This window comes from Salmo salar, chromosome ssa15 (genome assembly GCF_905237065.1).
Source record: "Salmo salar chromosome ssa15, Ssal_v3.1, whole genome shotgun sequence".
NCBI lineage: Eukaryota > Metazoa > Chordata > Actinopteri > Salmoniformes > Salmonidae > Salmo > Salmo salar.
Window position 1 is genome coordinate 67308091 of NC_059456.1, and position 19379 is coordinate 67327469.

Consider the following 19379-nt stretch of genomic DNA (forward strand, 5'->3'; position numbering starts at 1 on the left):
AGACGTTCATTTTGACGAAGCGTCTCAATGATTAGTGTGCGTTTGTTTCTGTGGCTCAGTCTGCTCTACAAGGCCATCGACTCCAACAGAGAGAATATGGGTCCCATCTACAACTACCGCGTGGAGATCTCCATCTTCTTCATCATCTACATCATCATCATCGCCTTCTTCATGATGAACATCTTTGTCGGTTTCGTCATCGTCACCTTCCAGGAGCAGGGAGAGAAAGAGTACAAGAATTGTGAGCTGGACAAGAACCAGGTAAGAGCCTTGTGTGTGTGTGTGTGTGTGTGTGTGTGTGTGTGTGTGTGTGTGTGTGTGTGTGTGTGTGTGTGTGTGTGTGTGTGTGTGTGTGTGTGTGTGTGTGTGTGTGTGTGTGTGTGTGTGTGTGTGTGTGTGTGTGTGTGTGTGTGTCTGTGTCTGTGTGTGTGTGTGTGTTTGATTAACTCTGTGTTCTCTCTACCCTCTCTAGCGTCAGTGTGTAGAGTATGCTCTGAAGGCTCGTCCACTGCGGAGGTACATCCCTAAGAACCCCTACCAGTATAAGTTCTGGTATGTGGTTAACTCCACTGGATTTGAGTACGTCATGTTCGTTCTCATCATCCTCAACACACTGTGTTTGGCGATCCAGGTGAGTCCCTACTGCCAGCCCTCTATAGCCCTCTATAGCCCTCTATATGCCTACATAGTCCTATATAGCCTTATATAGCTCTAAATAGCCCTCTATAGCCCTCTATATGCCTATATAGCCCTCTATAGCTCTAAATAGCCCTATATAGCTCTCTATAGGCCTATATAGCCCTCTGTAGCTCTTTATATGCCTATATAGCCCTCTATAGCTCTAAATAGCCCTATATAGCTCTCTATAGGCCTATATAGCCCTCTGTAGCTCTTCATATGCCTATATAGCCCTCTATAGCTCTAAATAGCCCTCTATAGCTCTAAATAGCCCTCTATAGCCCTGTATATGCCTATATAGCCCTCTACAGCTCTAAATAGCCCTCTATAGCCCTTTATATGCCTATATAGCCCTCTATAAGCCTATATAGCTCTAAATAGCACTATATAGCCCTCTATGGCTCTAAATAACCCTATATTGCCCTCTATATGCTTAAATAGCCCTATTTAGCTCTAAATAGCCCTCTATAGCTCTAAATAGCCCTCTATAGCCCTGTATATGCCTATATAGCCCTCTATAGCTCTAAATAACCCTATATAACCCTCTATATGCCTATATAGCCCTCTATAGCTCTAAATAGCCCTCTATAGCTCTAAATAGCCCTCTATAGCCCTGTATATGCCTATATAGCCCTCTACAGCTCTAAATAGCCCTCTGTAGCTCTTTATATGCCTATATAGCCCTCTATATGCCTATATAGCTCTAAATAGCACTATATAGCCCTCTATAGCTCTAAATAACCCTATATAGCCTTCTATATGCTTATATAGCCCTCTACAGCTCTAAATAGCCCTCTATAGCCCTCTATATGCCTATATAGCCCTATATAGCTCTAAATAACCCTATATAGCCCTCTATATGCCTATATAGCCCTCTATTCCTCTAAATAGCCCTATATAGCTCTCAATAGCCCACAATATGCCTATATAGACCCCTATAGCTCTAAATTGCCCTCTGTAGCCCTATATATGCCTATATAGCCCTATATAGCCCTCTATATGCCTATATAGCACTCTATAGCTCTAAATAGAGGGCTATAGAGGGTTATTTCAAATCACATTTCAAATCAAATCAAATGTATTTATATAGCCCTTCTGATGTAAGAAGGGCTATATAAATACATTTGATTTGATTTGAAATTTGATTTGAAATAACCCTCTATAGCCCTTTATATGCCTATATAGCCCTATATAGCTCTAAATAACCCTATATAACCCTCTATATGCCTATATAGCCCTCTATAGCTCTAAATAGCCCTCTATAGCTCTAAATAGCCCTCTATAGCCCTGTATATGCCTATATAGCCCTCTACAGCTCTAAATAGCCCTCTGTAGCTCTTTATATGCCTATATAGCCCTCTATATGCCTATATAGCTCTAAATAGCACTATATAGCCCTCTATAGCTCTAAATAACCCTATATAGCCCTCTATATGCTTATATAGCCCTCTACAGCTCTAAATAGCCCTCTATAGCCCTCTATATGCCTATATAGCCCTATATAGCTCTAAATAACCCTATATAGCCCTCTATATCCCTATATAGCCCTCTATTCCTCTAAATAGCCCTATATAGCTCTCAATAGCCCACAATATGCCTATATAGACCCCTATAGCTCTAAATTGCCCTCTGTAGCCCTATATATGCCTATATAGCCCTATATAGCCCTCTATATGCCTATATAGCACTCTATAGCTCTAAATAGAGGGCTATAGAGGGTTATTTCAAATCACATTTCAAATCAAATCAAATGTATTTATATAGCCCTTCTGATGTAAGAAGGGCTATATAAATACATTTGATTTGATTTGAAATTTGATTTGAAATAACCCTCTATAGCCCTTTATATGCCTATATAGCCCTATATAGCTCTAAATAGCCCTCTAAAGCCCTCTATATGCCTATATAGCCCTCTATAGCCTCCTATAGTCCCCTATAGCCCTCTATAGCCCTCTCTCTGTTCTCTCTCTGTGTCTCTGTGTTTGGGTCTATTTCTCTGTCCCTCCATGTCTCTCTGTGTCTCTCTGTGTTCTGTGACATTTTGTCAGACTCGTTAACTCTCTCTCTCTCTATATATATATATATATATATATATATATATATATATATATATATATATATATATATATAGTCCCATCTCATCATCCTTCTTTCTGTTCTTAAATGCCCCTTTCTCTCTCTTCCTCCGACCCCCTCTCCCTCTCTCTCTCTCTCTCTCTCTCCATCTCTCTCTCTCTCTCTCTCTCTCCATTTCCTCAGCACTATGGCCAGTCCCACCTGTTCAACTACGCCATGGACGTCCTCAACATGGTCTTCACTGGTGTCTTCACCGTGGAGATGATCCTCAAACTGATTGCCTTCAGACCCAGGGTGAGTCAGCCAGTCAGGCCTGCCTCTCAGCTTGCATCATAGACCAGTTAACTCACCCCTCTCACTCCTCTGATCCCCCTGTCCTTCTGTCAAGTGTTTCCCTCTGTAGTATTGTCCTTAACACGCCCCCCCCCGCTCACCCTTTCCCTCTCTACTTCTTAACCTCCACTGACCATCCTACCCCTCTCCCTACCTCCCCCTGCGGTGCGCTCTGTACCCTGGCCTGTAGGGGTATTTTGGAGATGCCTGGAACGTCTTCGATGCCCTGGTGGTGATCGGCAGCGTAGTCGACATCATTCTCAGTCAGGTAGATGTGAGTATTGTAATAGACCTGCCCTCCTCTCTGCCTCCTCTCTTCCTTCCTTCCTTCCTTGCCTCCCTCACCTTTTTTTAGACTCACTCCTAAAGCCAGTCTGTTGGCTCCTTGGCCTAGTGTGGAACCTCTGTCAGGGCTGGTCACCCATAGGTCTTGATCAGGGTTCCCCAACTGGCGTCACGGCCCGCGGATGGTTTTATTTCCCCCACCCCCCATGTTCTCTGAGCAACAAAATAACTACATTTATTTGTATTTATTTTTGGGGCATCTTCATTTTTGGACATAAAAATAAAATGAAAACACCAGGAAATCAACTCCAAGTGATTTGTATTTGAGAAATCTGTTTCTAAGTACTTCCACGCATGATAGAGGCACACGTGATCATATACAAATGTAAGCAAGGTTTGAAATGATTATGTTTTAGTCAAATATTATATCTGTTTGGGCTTCTTGCGGTCAATTTGCAGTCTACACATTATTTGTAAATATGTTCCGGCCCCCTGACCGTCCGCTCAAGAAAAAAACGGCCCGCGGCTGAATTTAGGAGATGATCCCTGGTCAGGACTGGTGTTGGGTCTAGGTCTATGGTGGCCAGTTACTCAGCACTGTGTAGGCACTGTATCAGTGAGAAACGTATAATATCTTATAGAGGGTTCATAACAGATCATAGTCAGAAGAACTTCATTCACTGTTTCATATGTATAAGTTGGGCTACTTAGAGGTATGCATGACAGAAGCCTGCTGAGGGGAGAACGGCTCATAACAATGGCTGGAATGGAGTTTATGGAATGGTATCAAACACATGTGTTTGATGTGTTCGATACCATTCCATTAATTCCATTCCAGCCATTACTATGAGCCCGTCCTCCCCAATTAAGGTACCTCCGGCCGCTTTGTATTCTCACAGACAGTGCCACTCAGACGCTTTTTCTACTTCTTACTGTATTCTTTCATGTCTTAACTCATGTGTATTTTCACATATCTCTATCCTTCTCTTTCTGCTTCTGTTCTCTCTCTGTTCTCTTCTCTTTGTGTCCGTGGGCTGGCGCTTACAGCACTATTTCGCTGATGCATGGAACACGTTTGATGCCTTAATTGTTGTCGGTAGCGTCGTTGACATTGCAATCACAGAGATCAATGTAAGTAGCCATCTTCATGTCACTTGTCCTGTAGCACTATTGGAGGGAATGCCTTGCAATAACATCAGGGCTACATTCAAGATCTCAAAATTGTTTCATGTCCCAGACATGTTAATTAACTATGGTAGGTAGCTCTTTAGAAAGTTGTTGCTCTATCTAGCTGTTTAGTAGCATTGATAATCATGAATGCAACCCTATGATCCTTGGAGATCAAAATGTGGTATGTGATGTCTATAAATGTGATGACAACAGATTTATACGATTTTATAATGATAGGATAGTTTTGAAACACTCTAAGGCAGCTGTATTCAAAGTCGAGGTCACTGGGGAATTGCAGTGGGGCCAAAAAAGATACAAATAAACTTTTATTTGTTATAAAATTACTAAATATTAACAGTACAGATTATTGTATGGGACAGTATATAAAAGTTGAAAATGTAATTAAATTGAGTAAATGTATTGATTGGTTTCTTTTCATTTTGATTAGAGGGATGAAAATGTAATGAATTGAATTTTTTTAATGTAAAAATCGAAATGTACCGATTTTTAAGGTTGTGTCATTAGATTTGGGGTGTGGTGGGTTCACCAGAAATTCAAATGGAAAAAAAAATTGGGTCCCCCGCTGAAAAAGATTGAATACCACTGCTCTAAGGGTTATTGCAATGCCTCCCTCCAATATGTTATCTAGATTAGTGATCCACGCTTGGTGCTGTTCTGTAACTCTGTGTCATCACGAAGTTTGTGTGGCTCTGTCTTTTCTTCTGTTTGGAACGCAAATCTAAACACACACACACACACACGGCCTTACACACATACACAAAAAAACACAGTGTCTTACTTACATGGTAAGTAAGCTAAGTGAAACAATATATTTCTACTAGTCAGGTTAGTCATCTTGAAACGTAGTCTCATAAATGTGTTTGACCAGTGAGTGACAATCACATTGGATATTTACTTTAATGATTGAAATATTCAACCGAGTTCGTGTTTGTGGGACCTACTCGTTATCTGGTACAGATCACAGTTTTCCTTCTTCACCTGTGTAGAACTGAAGGGCACGTTTTTATGTACCCGACCGTGCTACTGTGGTCATACTGTGCTAAGTTATTGTGATTCTGCTTGGCATGAGAGGCAAAGATGATGGTGTCCGGTCGATACTGTTGCTTACTGTAACATGTCTGTTATGGATGTTTTCTGATTCCTGAGTTGTATTGAAGAAGTTACGATCATATTTTGCTGGGTTGATTGAATCGACGCTGAAGAAATCTAATGACATTGTGAAGCAGTTAAGTCATTATGCCAATAACAATGTCAACGACTAATTGATGACATCAGTGATATGAGTGATGAAGCAGTCAAGTTGTTAGTGGTTAACCCAGACTTTTTGGTCTCAAGGCCCTGCCAGTGGTGAAGGTGATTGTGGAGCCAGGGGTAAGAAGCCCCTTCCACTACCCCACTCTTCCTCATCATCGTCACCGTCTCAGCACAGAGCTGTTTCTGTTGTCAGTCATGTCGTCACGTTCGTTTGGAATGAAATATGTTCTGAATGATATTCTTTAGTGAGGATTTTTGTCTTGCCTGTTTTGTGGCCCGGTACCGTGGACAAGATCAGTTCTGACTTGGGATCTTGTTTGTGTTGATAGTCGTCTCATTATCAGTGTTTTTTGTTGTGTCCCTTTGTTCATGTTTGACCTGGGATCACGTAGATGCTGTGGTTTTGCCTGTGTCTTAAAGCAGTCATCCAACGAAGCATGTGTCTGGACACTCCCGCCGAGTCTGGAGACACGTCCCTGTATGACTCTTAGGAGTGGGGACACTTGTCTTGGGTGGCTACTGTATGTTTGTGGCTGTGTATGCATTGCGTTCACACAAGTCAAGGACTGTTGCATGTTCCTCTACCTGAATGCGTACACACATGCACTGACGTGCACCCCCCCCTCCCCCCCACCACACAAACTGGGTGTTGATCTCTGGCCTGCTCCTAGCTGTGTGTTAAAGCAGCACCATCAGTCCTATGGAGGTTCCACCTCCTGTCTCCCTCTCTCTCTCTGTCTCAGAACACAGAGGACAGCGCTCGCATCTCCATCACATTCTTCCGCTTGTTTCGGGTCATGCGATTGGTCAAGCTGCTCAGCAGAGGGGAGGGCATCCGAACGCTCCTGTGGACCTTCATCAAGTCCTTCCAGGTGAGAGAATAATCCGCTCGGGGTGACAGAGGAGTCATACGGGTCAGACTGAAACCGTACAGGTGAAGGTGCACCTTCTCTTCCTGAGTCTGAACACACTCCTGAAACGGTCTTTCTCTCTCTTCGCAATCATTCCTAGGCTCTTCCCTATGTTGCCCTCCTGATAGCCATGTTATTCTTCATCTACGCTGTTATCGGAATGCAGGTAACTGACAAACATTTCTCTTTGAATTGACATTATGATTAGCTTATCGCCAGGACTTCCAGGTTTCTTCCGAACACATTGTGTTTGTTTGTTTCAGGTGTTTGGAAAGATCGCCATGGTAGACGGCACACAGATAAACCACAACAACAACTTCCAGACCTTTCCTCAAGCTGTCCTGATGCTCTTCAGGTGTGTGTGTGTGTGTGTGTGTGTGTGTGAGAGTGTGTGACTAGTTTGTGTATTATGTGTCATCATATTGTTGTGTGCTAGGGACAAGTTTGGCATCAGAGCAAGCGTACGTGTGTGCAGTTATGGATGGTGAATAGTTGTGGTAGTGTTTCGGTTATAATATGACTTGAATGTTCTCAGGTGTGCTACAGGTGAGGTGTGGCAGGAGATCATGTTGGCATGTCTGCCAGGGAAGCTGTGTGACTCCGAGTCAGACTACAACCCTGGAGAGGAGAGAACCTGTGGCAGCGGATTCGCCATCATCTACTTCATCAGCTTCTACATGCTCTGCGCCTTCCTGGTACACACACACACACACACATACACACAGCATGTAGACACACACAAAGTCTTGTATAGCTAACCTTGTGGGGACCGTCCGATGATTCAAAATGCTATTTTCACTAAACCCTAACCTTAACCCTAACCGTACTCTTACCCTAACCCAAAAAACGAACCCTAACCCTAAACCTAACCCTAGCTCCTATCCCTAAAACTAACCCTAGCTCCTATCCCTAAAACTAACCCTAGCTCCTAACCCTAACCGTAATTCTAACCCTAATACTAATTCTAACCTTAACCCTAAACCCCCTAGAAATAGCATTTGACCTTGTAGGGACTAACAAAATGTCCCCAGTTGGTCCAATTTTTGTTTGTTTACTATACTTGTGGCGACTTCTGGTCCCCACAAGAGTAGTTAAGCACGTCCAGTGTTTTACAACCTCTGTTTCAGATCATCAACCTGTTCGTGGCTGTCATCATGGATAACTTTGACTATCTGACGCGTGATTGGTCCATTCTGGGCCCTCACCACCTGGATGAGTTTAAAAGGATCTGGTCTGAGTACGACCCTGAGGCTAAGTGAGTATGCAATAACATCTGGACATACAGTACACACACGCACGCACGCACGCACGCACGCACGCACGCACGCACACACACACACACACAAACACCTGCAGTCATTCATCTACATTAGTTCTCACTGTGTTGATTCTGTATTTGGTGTTGCTGTCAGGAGTGTGTTGCTGTCAGGAGTGTGTTGCTGTCAGGAGTGTGTTGCTGTCAGGCGTGTTGCTGTCAGGAGTGTGTTGCTGTCAGTGTTGGTGTTTCTGTCTCTTTCAGGGGCAGGATAAAGCATCTGGATGTGGTTACCTTGCTGAGACGCATCCAGCCTCCTCTAGGCTTTGGCAAGCTGTGTCCACACAGAGTGGCCTGCAAGGTGTGCTTATGCACCCACACAAACGCACATATTGTATTCAACACACAGCACAAACACTACACACGTTACACACACATTTTACACAAGGTGTTCATTTTTGTGGGCTCAATCTTGCCCTGGTTAACTCACACGTTGCATAACCGTAACTCCTTTCAGAGATTGGTTGCCATGAACATGCCCCTGAACAGTGATGGCACGGTCATGTTTAACGCCACCCTGTTTGCCTTGGTGAGGACTGCTCTGAAGATCAAGACCGAAGGTGAGCAGTGCGGTCATCGCAGCACCAGCTGAAGTGGACATTCACCTTTGAGGATAGGCGAGCTTGGTTTACACTACCTTGGCAGGTAGCCTAGTGGTTAGAGTGTTGGGCCAGTAACCGTATGGTTGCTAGATCGAATCCCAGAGCTGACAAGGTAAAAGTCTGTCGTTCTGTCTCTGAACAAGGCAGTTCCTGTTCCTAGGCCGTCATTGAAAATAAGAATTTGTTCTTAACTGACTTGCCTAGTTAAATAAAGGTAAAAAAATTACACTACCTTTTATAGTAGGGGATGTAGTACTGCCTGTAGCCACAAGAGGGTGCTGCTGGGAGCTGACACAGTGACGACGTCTTAATGAGAACACGCAGTCTGTGGGACACAGTCGTCATACAGTTTCTCAGAATGTTCTCTAAATACTCTTATGCAGTGGCCCGCTAAATGGCTAGTTTGATTGGTCCAACACATTTACAGAGTGTTTGATTTCCTAGGCAACCTGGAGCAGGCCAATGAGGAGTTGCGAGCGGTCATCAAGAAGATCTGGAAGAGGACCAGCATGAAGCTGCTGGACCAAGTGGTGCCCCCTGCTGGTGGTCAGTAGAATGGCTCCAGCCTCTGTGACGTCTGTCTCCAGTAACTGGACGGTAGATGTAGCGTTACCTCATGGCTAGCCTGGCTACAGAGATGTGGCAGACTGCCCTGCGCACCCACACTCATTTGGTATGTGCACTTTAAACATACAAATGCGCTGTGCAGACGCACATGCATAAGCAGTGTAATTGCTTGTGCACTGTGTGTGTGAGGTCAGGGTGGCAATCCTATACTCCAGGCTGACCTGCGACAAAGCTTTCCCTCAGCAGTGGTATTACACACAATACATTCATGGGACTTGTTGCATAGAGATACATGGATCGCTAACAGCATAAGCTATTAGCAGTCCCACCTTAAGGATCAACTCATTCATTGACATTAGTGATCCATTGTAATGCTGACTTAGTGAAACAGTTTGCGTAGACTAATTATTGACAGGCAGTCGAGTCCTCTCTTCCTGTTTTCATGTGTCAATAGATGTTAAAGCCTAGTCGTTTGACCACAGATAAGAGCGGGATCAGATAAGAGGAGCAGACAGTCACTTCAGTTCAGAGAAACTCACCTTATCTGACTCTTATCTTTCCATCCACACCGAGTGTGCTCATATCAAAGGTCAAATCGGGGGTGCTCCTATAAGTCTGTAACCTGTACAAGTGTGTAGTGTGAAATGGAAATGTTTTTTTGTTTTGTTACGACACCCTCAGAGAGTGGGGTCACAGCCAGGCCATTATTGACAGCGACCCTGAAAATGCTCACTGCAGCCTGACTCTGGGGCTCCCTATTGATAGTCAGGCCAGGTTCAATCTGATATGACACCCTATTCACTTTCTCGTGCACTTAGTAGTGTTCTTTATAGGAAGGGAGGGAATATGATTCCGGTTAGGACGCGGACTCACAGCACCCATGTGTTTCTGTGCAATGCCATGCTCAGCTGTTTTGCTGTGTGTTCTTTTGTTGTCTCCCACTTGGTTGTCCTGAGCCGTACTGTCCTAAACAGTCTATGGTGTCATGCTGTGCTGGTGTTGACCAACCTGTGATGTTTTCACTGTTCTCTAGTTTGCTGCAACCCACCCCTATTCGTCGTGTTCATTTTATTTTCCTAGTTGTCATTTGCTGCACTATGCTTTGTGCTTTGGCTCTGATGCTTTGGCTCTGATGCTTTGGCTCTGATGCTTGGCTCGTTTTAGCACTGCATACTCTGCTATAACTACTAACTCATCTTGGACTCTCTCTCTTTCTGGCTAAGCTTCTCTTCTCCACAGCTTTCCCTCCTCCTTTCCCTCCTCTTCCCTAGTCTCTCTCTCTCTCTCTCTCTCTCTCTGCCGTCCGGAATTTCCTGCAGCAGTTCTGTTTTTGGCCGGTGGCATGAAACTATTGTTGCCGCTCTCTCCTGTGCCTTATGTCCCCAGTCTGCTTACTAGCTAGCTGAGTGACACAGACCGCTGCTTCCTCTGTTCTCTACTGCTTCCCTGGCCTGCGCGTCGCTTTTCACAGCTTAGATATACTAGTCTCTCTGCTGTAGTCTTCTTGTTAGATGCTTCTAACTGTGGCGGTATCCCTGTACTGTAGCTAACTAAGCCTTAGGTAATAACAGCAGTACTGTAGTTGGATGTGTAGCTAGCTGTGTGGTAGACTTTAGTGAGATGTGATTGTGAATATAAGGTTGTGACTGTATTGAGTTGAGGCTAGTGTCTCTTTGTTGTTTAAAATTCTATGTTTCAGATCTGTTCATATTTTGATAATGCCACAGATACTCTCTAGTGGGTAGAGCTGCTGATGTTGTTTTGAGAGGACTGGTGTGCTGATGTTGTGCTGGAAGTTTCTGTTGGCTGTCTGTCAGAAGGTCAGGCCTGTGCTCGGCTATGTTCCCTGTCACCACAGATCCAGGTACAGAGCTGAGAAGCCGCTGATGCTGTCACACTGGTCTGGTAGACACCAAACTGCAGTGTAGTGCTTGGTTAAAGTCCCATTTTGTTTTCAGCTTTTTTGATTTCATATTTGATACGTTATATACCACAGACTGCTTTGCACAAAGCTCAGGGATCCCTAGAAAGTCAGCTACAGTGCCTAAGAATGATGGATAATACGGTGAGTACGGCGTGGTCCGGTGCTGACAGTGGAGGCGTTTGTGTGATCTGTTCACTCAGATGATGAGGTAACCGTGGGGAAGTTCTATGCCACCTTCCTGATACAGGACTACTTCAGGAAATTCAAGAAACGCAAAGAGCAAGGCCTGGTGGAAAGAAACTCATTCACCAGCCTGAACTCCACCATCGCCCTGCAGGTGAGTCTCAACTTCTGTACTGGACTGTACCATTTTACCTCCTCTAGGGTTGTAAACACTAACAAAACTCCACTATTATGGTCAATCCGTATGTAACACAAGTCAATATTTTTAACTGCATCTACAGTTGAAGTCAGAAGTTTACATACACCTTAGCCAAATACATTTAAACTCAGTTTTTCACAATTCCTGACATTTAATCCTAGTAAAAATGCCCTGTCTTAGGTCAGTAAAGATCACCACTTTATTTAAGAATGTGAAATGTCAGAATAATAGTAGAGGTAATTATTTATTTCAGCTTTTATTTCTTTCATCACATTCCCAGTGGGTCAGAAGTTTACATACACTCAATTAGTATTTGGTAGCATTGCCTTTAAATTGTTTAACTTGGGTCAAACGTTTCGGGTAGCCTTCCACAAGCTTCCCACAATAAGTTGGGTGAATTTTGGCCCATTCCTCCTGACAGAGCTGGTGTAACTGAGTCAGGTTTGTAGGCCTCCTTGCTCGCACACGCATTTTCAGTTCTGCCCACAAATGTTCTATAGGATTGAGGTCAGGGCTTTGTGATGGCCACTTCAATACCTTGACATTGTTGTCCTTAAGCCATTTTTCCACAACTTTGGAAGTATGCTTGGGGTCATTGTCCATTTGGAAGACCCATTTGTGACCAAGCTTTAACTTCCTGACTGATGTCTTGAGATGTTGCTTCAATATATCCACATAATTATCCTACCTCATGATGCCATCTATTTTGTGAACTGCACCAGTCCCTCCTGCAGCAAAGCACCCCACAACATGATGCTGCCACCCCTGTGCTTCACGGTTGGGATGGTGTTCTTCGGCTTGCAAGCATCCCCTTTTTTCCTCCAAACATAACGATGGTCATTATGGCCAAACAGTGCTATTTTTTTTGTTTCATCAGACCAGAGGACATTTCTCCAAAAAGTACGATCTTTGTCCCCATGTGCAGTTGCAAACCGTAGTTTGGCTTTTTTATGGCGGTTTTGTAGCAGTGGCTTCTTCCTTGCTGAGCGGCCTTTCAGGTTATGTCGATATAGGACTCGTTTTACTGTGGATATAGATACTTTTGTACCTGTTTCCTCCAGCATCTTCACAAGGTCCTTTGCTGTTGTTCTGGGATTGATTTTCACTTTTCGCACCAAAGTACGTTAATCTCTAGGAGACAGAATGCGTCTCCTTCCTGAGCGGTATGACGGCTGCGTGGTCCCATGGTGTTTATACTTGCGTACCATTGTTTGTACAGATGAACGTGGTACCTTCAGGCATTTGGAAATTGCTCCCAAGGATGAACCAGACTTGTGGAGGTCTACAAAAAAAAAATTCTATAGTCTTGGCTGATTTCTTTTGATTTTCCCATGATGTCAAGCAAAGAGGCACTGAGTTTGAAGGTATACCTTGAAATACATCCAAAGTACGCCTTGAAATACATCCACAGGTACACCTCCAATTGACTCAAATTATGTCAATTAGCCTATCAGAAGCTTCTATAGCCATACATTTTCCAAGCTGTTTAAAGGCACAGTCAACTTAGTATATGTAAACTGGAATTGTTATACAGTGAATTATAAGTAATCTGTCTGTAAACAATTGTTGGAAAAATTACTTGTGTCATGCACAAAGTAGATGTCGTAACCGACTTGCCAAAACAATAGTTTCTTAACAAGAAATGTGTGGATTGGTTGAAAAACGAGTTTTAATGACTCCAACCTAAGTGTATGTAAACTTCCGATTTCAACTGTACCTGTAGAACTCAAAAGGTAATGACCTTTGAAACAACAACTGATGACATGACTTACAAACCCAAATATGGGTGCTGTTTTAGTAAGATAATGACACATTGATAAGGGTAAACAATATGTAACTGCAAGTTAGCGATAAATCACACTGAGTAGTGCTTTGCCCAATCACCACTGGACATCGGCAAAGCAACAGGCCACTGCACCTGAACAAACACAATTCTCTGGCCTGCACTTTGCTATTTCACCTCTGGCCATGCTTACAGCTGCAGACTATCCCTTTTCTTATGAGAGATAGAGAACAGTGCTGTGTACACACCCTGCATTATCTGCATTATCTATAGCTTTACAAAGCACCTGTATGTCTGGTCTGAGGGTCTTTGTGTGTACAGTTCACATGCGTGTATCTCTGTGTTTGTGTTCCTGCCAGCGCTCAGCTGCTCTCTTGTCGTCATTGCAGGCCGGCCTCCGCACACTGCATGATATTGGGCCTGAAATCCGCCGAGTTATATCATGTGACCTGCAAGACGAGGGCCTTGTAGACATTAACGCAGAAGACGGCGACGAGATTTATAGGGTAAATCACCGTCCCAGTTCATTCAATAAGCGCGCTTGATTTAGCTCACCTGACACTTTGTGGGCGGGGTTCGCTTTTTACAGCCAATGGAATGGTCTCGAACTCTGTTTGTGGTTGCTGGGTGCGCTAAATCAAGTGCCTATTAAAACAGGTCCTTTGTTGGCCCACGGTTTGGGAAGAGCTTGCTTGGCTGTTAGGGACTGCATGTTTATAGTGTGCTTGTTAGCAGTAGGTGAAGTTTGCTGAGGGAGCTAGGTTACGTAAGCTTAAACCCACCCATGGCAGCTGTCATCAGGTTAATTGACTCATAACTAAATGTCAAGGATAGTTACATTATCTTTAAACTTCTAGCAACCCAAAGGTTGCGTGTTCGAATCTCATCATGGACAACTTTAGCATTTTAGCTAATTAGCCACCCTGCCACTACAGTACTTACTACTTTTTAGCTACTTAGCATGTTAGCTAACCCATTCCCTAACCTTAACCTAACATGACTCGTGACCCGGGTTCGCTTCCAGCTCCCTCCATTCGATACAATAACACTCATATTGCCTGTGAACCCAGAGCATGCAGATGACAGAGTTGTTCAACCCAGTGGTTTTTAAAGGCAGTCCTCTTTCATAGCATGTTTAGCGCAAAAACGAAATGCACGGTTAATTATAGACCTTCATTATCTGTTGAACATCATTTAGTGAAGATTGGAATTAAGACCTCAATGACAAAGTGCCCTGCCACCAGGACAGATCCAAAACCAGTGGTTAAGTTTAGTCACTGTGTTTATTATGGTAATTTGTACTGTCGGTTCTGACAATGTTGTCTCTACAGAGGAACGGCGTGATCTTCTCCAACCACACCAATCACGTTAACGGGGACCACCGGGGTTCCGCCCACCAGACAAACGTCACTCAGCGGCCCCTCCAGGTCCCTCCGCCTTCCTGCCACGCCTCCTTGGAGCCCTCCCAGGTCGGCTCTGAGGAGAGGGCAGGCGAACCCCACTGGTACAACAACTACTACTACCCCAAATCCCCCATATCCTCAAACGCCAACCTTAACAATGCCAACGTGCACCCTATGCCCTCCCTGACCAACGGGGGGCAGCGCCGCTGTCTTCGCCGTGAGTACCCGTCCACTAATGGGGCACCCTCTTCCAGCTCGCACCGCAAGATTGTTGACTTCGACACCCACACCACGGTCCAATCTGCAAGGTAACTTAAGATTCTTCTTTCTTGGCTAGGTCTCTCTGGTAAAAGAGGTCTCTTTTATTTAACTAGGCAAGTCAGTTAAGAACAAATTCTTATTTACAATGACGGCCTACCCCGGTCAAACCCTAACCCAGACGACACTGGGCCAGTTGTGCGCCGCCCTATGGGACTCCCAATCACAGCCCGGTTGTGATACAACCTGGAATTGAACCAGGGTCTGTAGTGATGCCTCTAGCACTGAGATGCAGTGCCTTAGACCGCTGCGCCACTTGGGATGAGCCCCCCCCAAAAAAAAAATTATTATGGTTCTCTCCATCTTTAATGCAGTAGTCATTCAATGCTGGTAATAAACTAGTTGATTATTTTAGTGGTGATTTCATGTGTGATGAGCACACTGGTTACCTGCTTGCGTAATGTCTAGGAGCTGTGGAGCACCAGTGTTGTAAAGTACTTAAGTAAAAATACTTTAAAGGACTACTTAAGTAGTTTTGGGGGGTATCTGTACTTTACTTTAATATTTATATTTTTGACAACTTTTACTTTTACTTCACTACATTCCTAAAGAATAATAAGTTACTTTTTACTCCATTACCCTGACACCCATAGAATGGATATTTTCAGTGCCATTAATTCATGCACCACTAGGGCCTCTATTCAATCTATCTAGCTGAAGCGTTACCGATTGCGCAATAGAAATGTAAAATAAATATCAGATTAAGCCGACATATGCAGCATTCACCGTGAACCCTAACGCGGGAACATTGCCTTTCAGTTTCAATCACACTGCAACGAGGAACTTCAGCGATACGGATTGAATAGAGCCTAAGAGCTCTTCATGTCAAAATCCTGGATTTGTGTGTATTTATCAGCAACACACACACACACTCCAGACCCATTCATTCATGACCACCTGACCTCACCGCTCCCGGTTTCCTCTGTATCCATCCACCTACCTTTCTTATTCATCACAATACTTTATATCATCTGACCATCTCTTACTGCAAGGAATCATCACCAAATCTACTCTACACACGGATGATACATACAGTGGGGGAAAAAAGTATTTGATCCCCTGCTGATTTTGTACGTTTGCCCACTGACAAAGAAAGGATCAGTCTATAATTTTAATGGTAGGTTTATTTGAACAGTGAGAGACAGAATAACAACAAAAATATCCGGAAAAACGCATGTCAGAAATGTTATAAATTGATTTGCATTTTAATGAGGGAAATAAGTATTTGACCCCTTCTCAATCAGAAAGATTTCTGGCTCCCAGGTGTCTTTTATACAGGTAACGAGCTGAGATTAGGAGCACACTGTTAAAGGGAGTGCTCCTAATCCCAGTTTGTTACCTGTATAAAAGACACCTGTCCACAGAAGCAATCAATCAATCAGATTCCAAACTCTCCACCATGGCCAAGACCAAAGAGCTCTCCAAGGATGTCAGGGACAAGATTGTAGACCTACACAAGGCTGGAATGGGCTACAAGACCATCGCCAAGCAGCTTGGTGAGAAGGTGACAACATTTGGTGCGATTATTCGCAAATGGAAGAAACACAAAAGAACTGTCAATATCCCTCGGCCTGGGGCTCCATGCACGATCTCACCTCGTGGAGTTGCAATGATCATGAGAACGGTGAGGAATCAGCCCAGAACTACACGGGAGGATCTTGTCAATGATCTCAAGGCAGCTGGGACCATAGTCACCAAGAAAACAATTGGTAACACACTACGCCGTGAAGGACTGAAATCCTGCAGCGCCTGCAAGGTCCCCCTGCTCAAGAATACATATACATGCCGTCTGAAGTTTGCCAATGAACATCTGAATGACTCAGAGGACAACTGGTGAAAGTGTTGTGATCAGATGAGACCAAAATGGAGCTGTTTGACATCAACTCAACTCGCCGTGTTTGGAGGAGGAGGAATGCTGCCTATGACCCCAAGAACACCATCTCCACGTCAAACATGGAGGTGGAAACATTATGCTAAGGGGACAGGACAACTTCACCGCATCAAAGGGACGATGGACGGGGCCATGTACCGTCAAATCTTGGATGAGAACCTCCTTCCCTCAGCCAGGGCATTGAAAATGGGTCGTGGATGGGTATTCCAGCATGACAATGACCCAAAACACACGGCCAAGGCAACAAAGGAGTGGCTCAAGAAGAAGCACATTAAGGTCCTGGAGTGGCCTAGCCAGTCTCCAGACCTTAATCTCATAGAAAATCTGTGGAGGGAGCTGAAGGTTCGAGTTGCCAAACGTCAGCCTCGAAACCTTAATGACTTGGAGAAGATCTGCAAAGAGGAGTGGGACAAAATCCCTCCTGAGATGTATGCAAACCTGGTGGCCAACTACAAGAAACGTCTGACCTCTGTGATTGCCAACAAGGGTTTTGCCACCAAGTACTAAGTCATGTTTTGCAGAGGGGTCAAATACTTATTTCCCTCATTAAAATGCAAATCATTTTATAACATTTTTGACATGCGTTTTTCTGGATTTTTTTGTTGTTATTCTGTCTCTCACTGTTCAAATAAACCTACTATTAAAATTATAGACTGATCATTTCTTTGTAAGTGGGCAAACGTACAAAATCAGCAGGGGATTAAATACTTTCCCCCGCCCACTGTAGATAGTATGTTACCTGTGGTGTTATTTCTATGATGTTTCACCCTTTTTTGGTGGTCATGTTTATTGTTTCATATGTCTCGGATTATTATTTCTGTTTGTCTCACATTACGGATTATGTCTTGTCTTTGTTATTGCATGCCCTTCTTGTCCCAAATACAAATTCCCTTCACCACTACTTGCTTGGACAGGAGGCGCTACTATGAGACCTACATTAGGTATGTGTATGAAACTACTGGGTCACCCCTTAACGACCCCAATCTTTCGTTGGTTTATAATGAGCTGTGAGCAACACCCCCCCAAAACATGAATGATATACTATTGATTACGGTTGTAAACCATTTGACGAATTCATCTGTATCTTCGTTCAAATGCAGGGCTTTAGTCTGTGATCTATATGTACAGTTACGTCACTTTTTCCTCAATCGCCCCTCAACTTCTGGTTGAACCTTTGACCTTTGACCTCAGGCCAGAATCAGGGGGTGTTCGTTACCCTACCGCTCGTAGAGAGGAGCCAGGGAGGGCAGACAGTGATGATGACAGGGGCTCTGGAGAATACTTCAGCGGGGAAGAGTACCAGGAGGATGACATCATGTTGCACAAAGACAGGTATCACCATGGAAACCACTACGTCCTCTACTGTTCCTGCTGTTGACAAAGGTGGTTGTTTATTGATGATGTTGTTGTTCAGGATGTCCCATAAGGAGTATCAACCGGACAGTCTCTGTGATGACCACCAGCAACCCATTTACCAGGATGGTGGGCGGTCGCCGAAGCGATGGTTGCTCCCCTCTACACCCCAGGGTGAGGTCCCTTGGTCACTGATTGGCTGATAAAGAGGATGATGTAACACTTGTAATTACGACCCATAGCTGTAACAAAAAAGGGTCTCTTGTGTTTGAACCTCTAGCCCTCCACAGACCCTCATTCAACTTTCATTGTCTGCGGAAACAAAGCAGCCAAGACGATGACATCCCCTTGACCCCTTCCATTCCCCTTCGAACAGCTCTACCCCTGCATCTGCTGCAGCAGCAGGTAGGTACCACTGAACCAAACACACACAACCAAACTGATGCTTACCCTTATATGCACCGAAATATGCTAGACAGGACTCACTACACATACAATATGCACCAGTCTTCATCTAGGCAATAGAATAAAGGTATGGTTTTAACCCCCTTTAACCCCTTCATTAATCTGTTGCCAAGGTGATGGCGGTGGCTGGCCTGGACTCCAGCAGAGTCCAGCGTCTCTCTCCATCACACTCTCTACGCTCTTGGGCCACGCCCCCCGTCTCCCCCAGCAGCAGGGACCACTCCCATTACTACACACCCCTTATCCAGGTGTGTGTGTGTGTGTGTGTGTGTGTGTGTGTGTGTGTGTGTGTGTGTGTGTGTGTGTGTGTGTGTGTGTGTGTGTGTGTGTGTGTGTGTGTGTGTGTGTGTGTGTGTGCATGTGTTGGTGTGTGATAAGAAATGGCTGAGTGTATTGAGAGATACTGTACATGTGTGAACGTAAACGTGTGGATTCATGTGTCTGTATTCATCCAGGTGGACTGGCGTGGGCTGAGCAGTGTGAGTAGCACCCCTGGCTCTGTGAGAAGGAGCACCTGGTACACTGACGCCCCAGAAGCCCCCCTAAGCCGTACTTACTCCCCCTCACAGCTCCAGATCCCACCAGAATACCGCAGGCAGTACCACCAGAACAGAGGCAGTGCTAACAGCCTAGTGGAGGCTGTGAGTA

General features: G+C 44.4%; 1 protein-coding gene across 6 annotated transcripts in view; it reads left to right on the forward strand.

The window, feature by feature from the left end:
- Nucleotides 1-19379, forward strand: part of LOC106571974 (voltage-dependent L-type calcium channel subunit alpha-1D) — an 86252-nt gene that overhangs the window by 64379 nt on the left and 2494 nt on the right. For 3 of the 6 annotated variants that reach the window (XM_045695964.1, XM_045695965.1, XM_045695967.1), the window contains 21 exons: nt 60-261; nt 473-631; nt 2938-3048; nt 3278-3361; nt 6561-6689; nt 6829-6894; nt 6992-7083; nt 7264-7423; nt 7856-7983; nt 8248-8344; nt 8501-8603; nt 9090-9191; nt 11337-11473; nt 13691-13807; nt 14633-15012; nt 17828-17854; nt 18105-18245; nt 18328-18440; nt 18547-18671; nt 18845-18979; nt 19187-19372. In XM_045695964.1, coding sequence (XP_045551920.1) covers nt 60-261; nt 473-631; nt 2938-3048; nt 3278-3361; nt 6561-6689; nt 6829-6894; nt 6992-7083; nt 7264-7423; nt 7856-7983; nt 8248-8344; nt 8501-8603; nt 9090-9191; nt 11337-11473; nt 13691-13807; nt 14633-15012; nt 17828-17854; nt 18105-18245; nt 18328-18440; nt 18547-18671; nt 18845-18979; nt 19187-19372 — 2794 coding nt within the window. Of the gene's footprint in view, nt 1-59; nt 262-472; nt 632-2937; nt 3049-3277; nt 3362-6560; nt 6690-6828; nt 6895-6991; nt 7084-7263; nt 7424-7855; nt 7984-8247; nt 8345-8500; nt 8604-9089; nt 9192-11336; nt 11474-13690; nt 13808-14632; nt 15013-17827; nt 18246-18327; nt 18441-18546; nt 18672-18844; nt 18980-19186; nt 19373-19379 lie in introns of those variants that run through there. The other 3 variants (XM_045695966.1, XM_045695968.1, XM_045695969.1) reach the window with 3 other exon arrangements.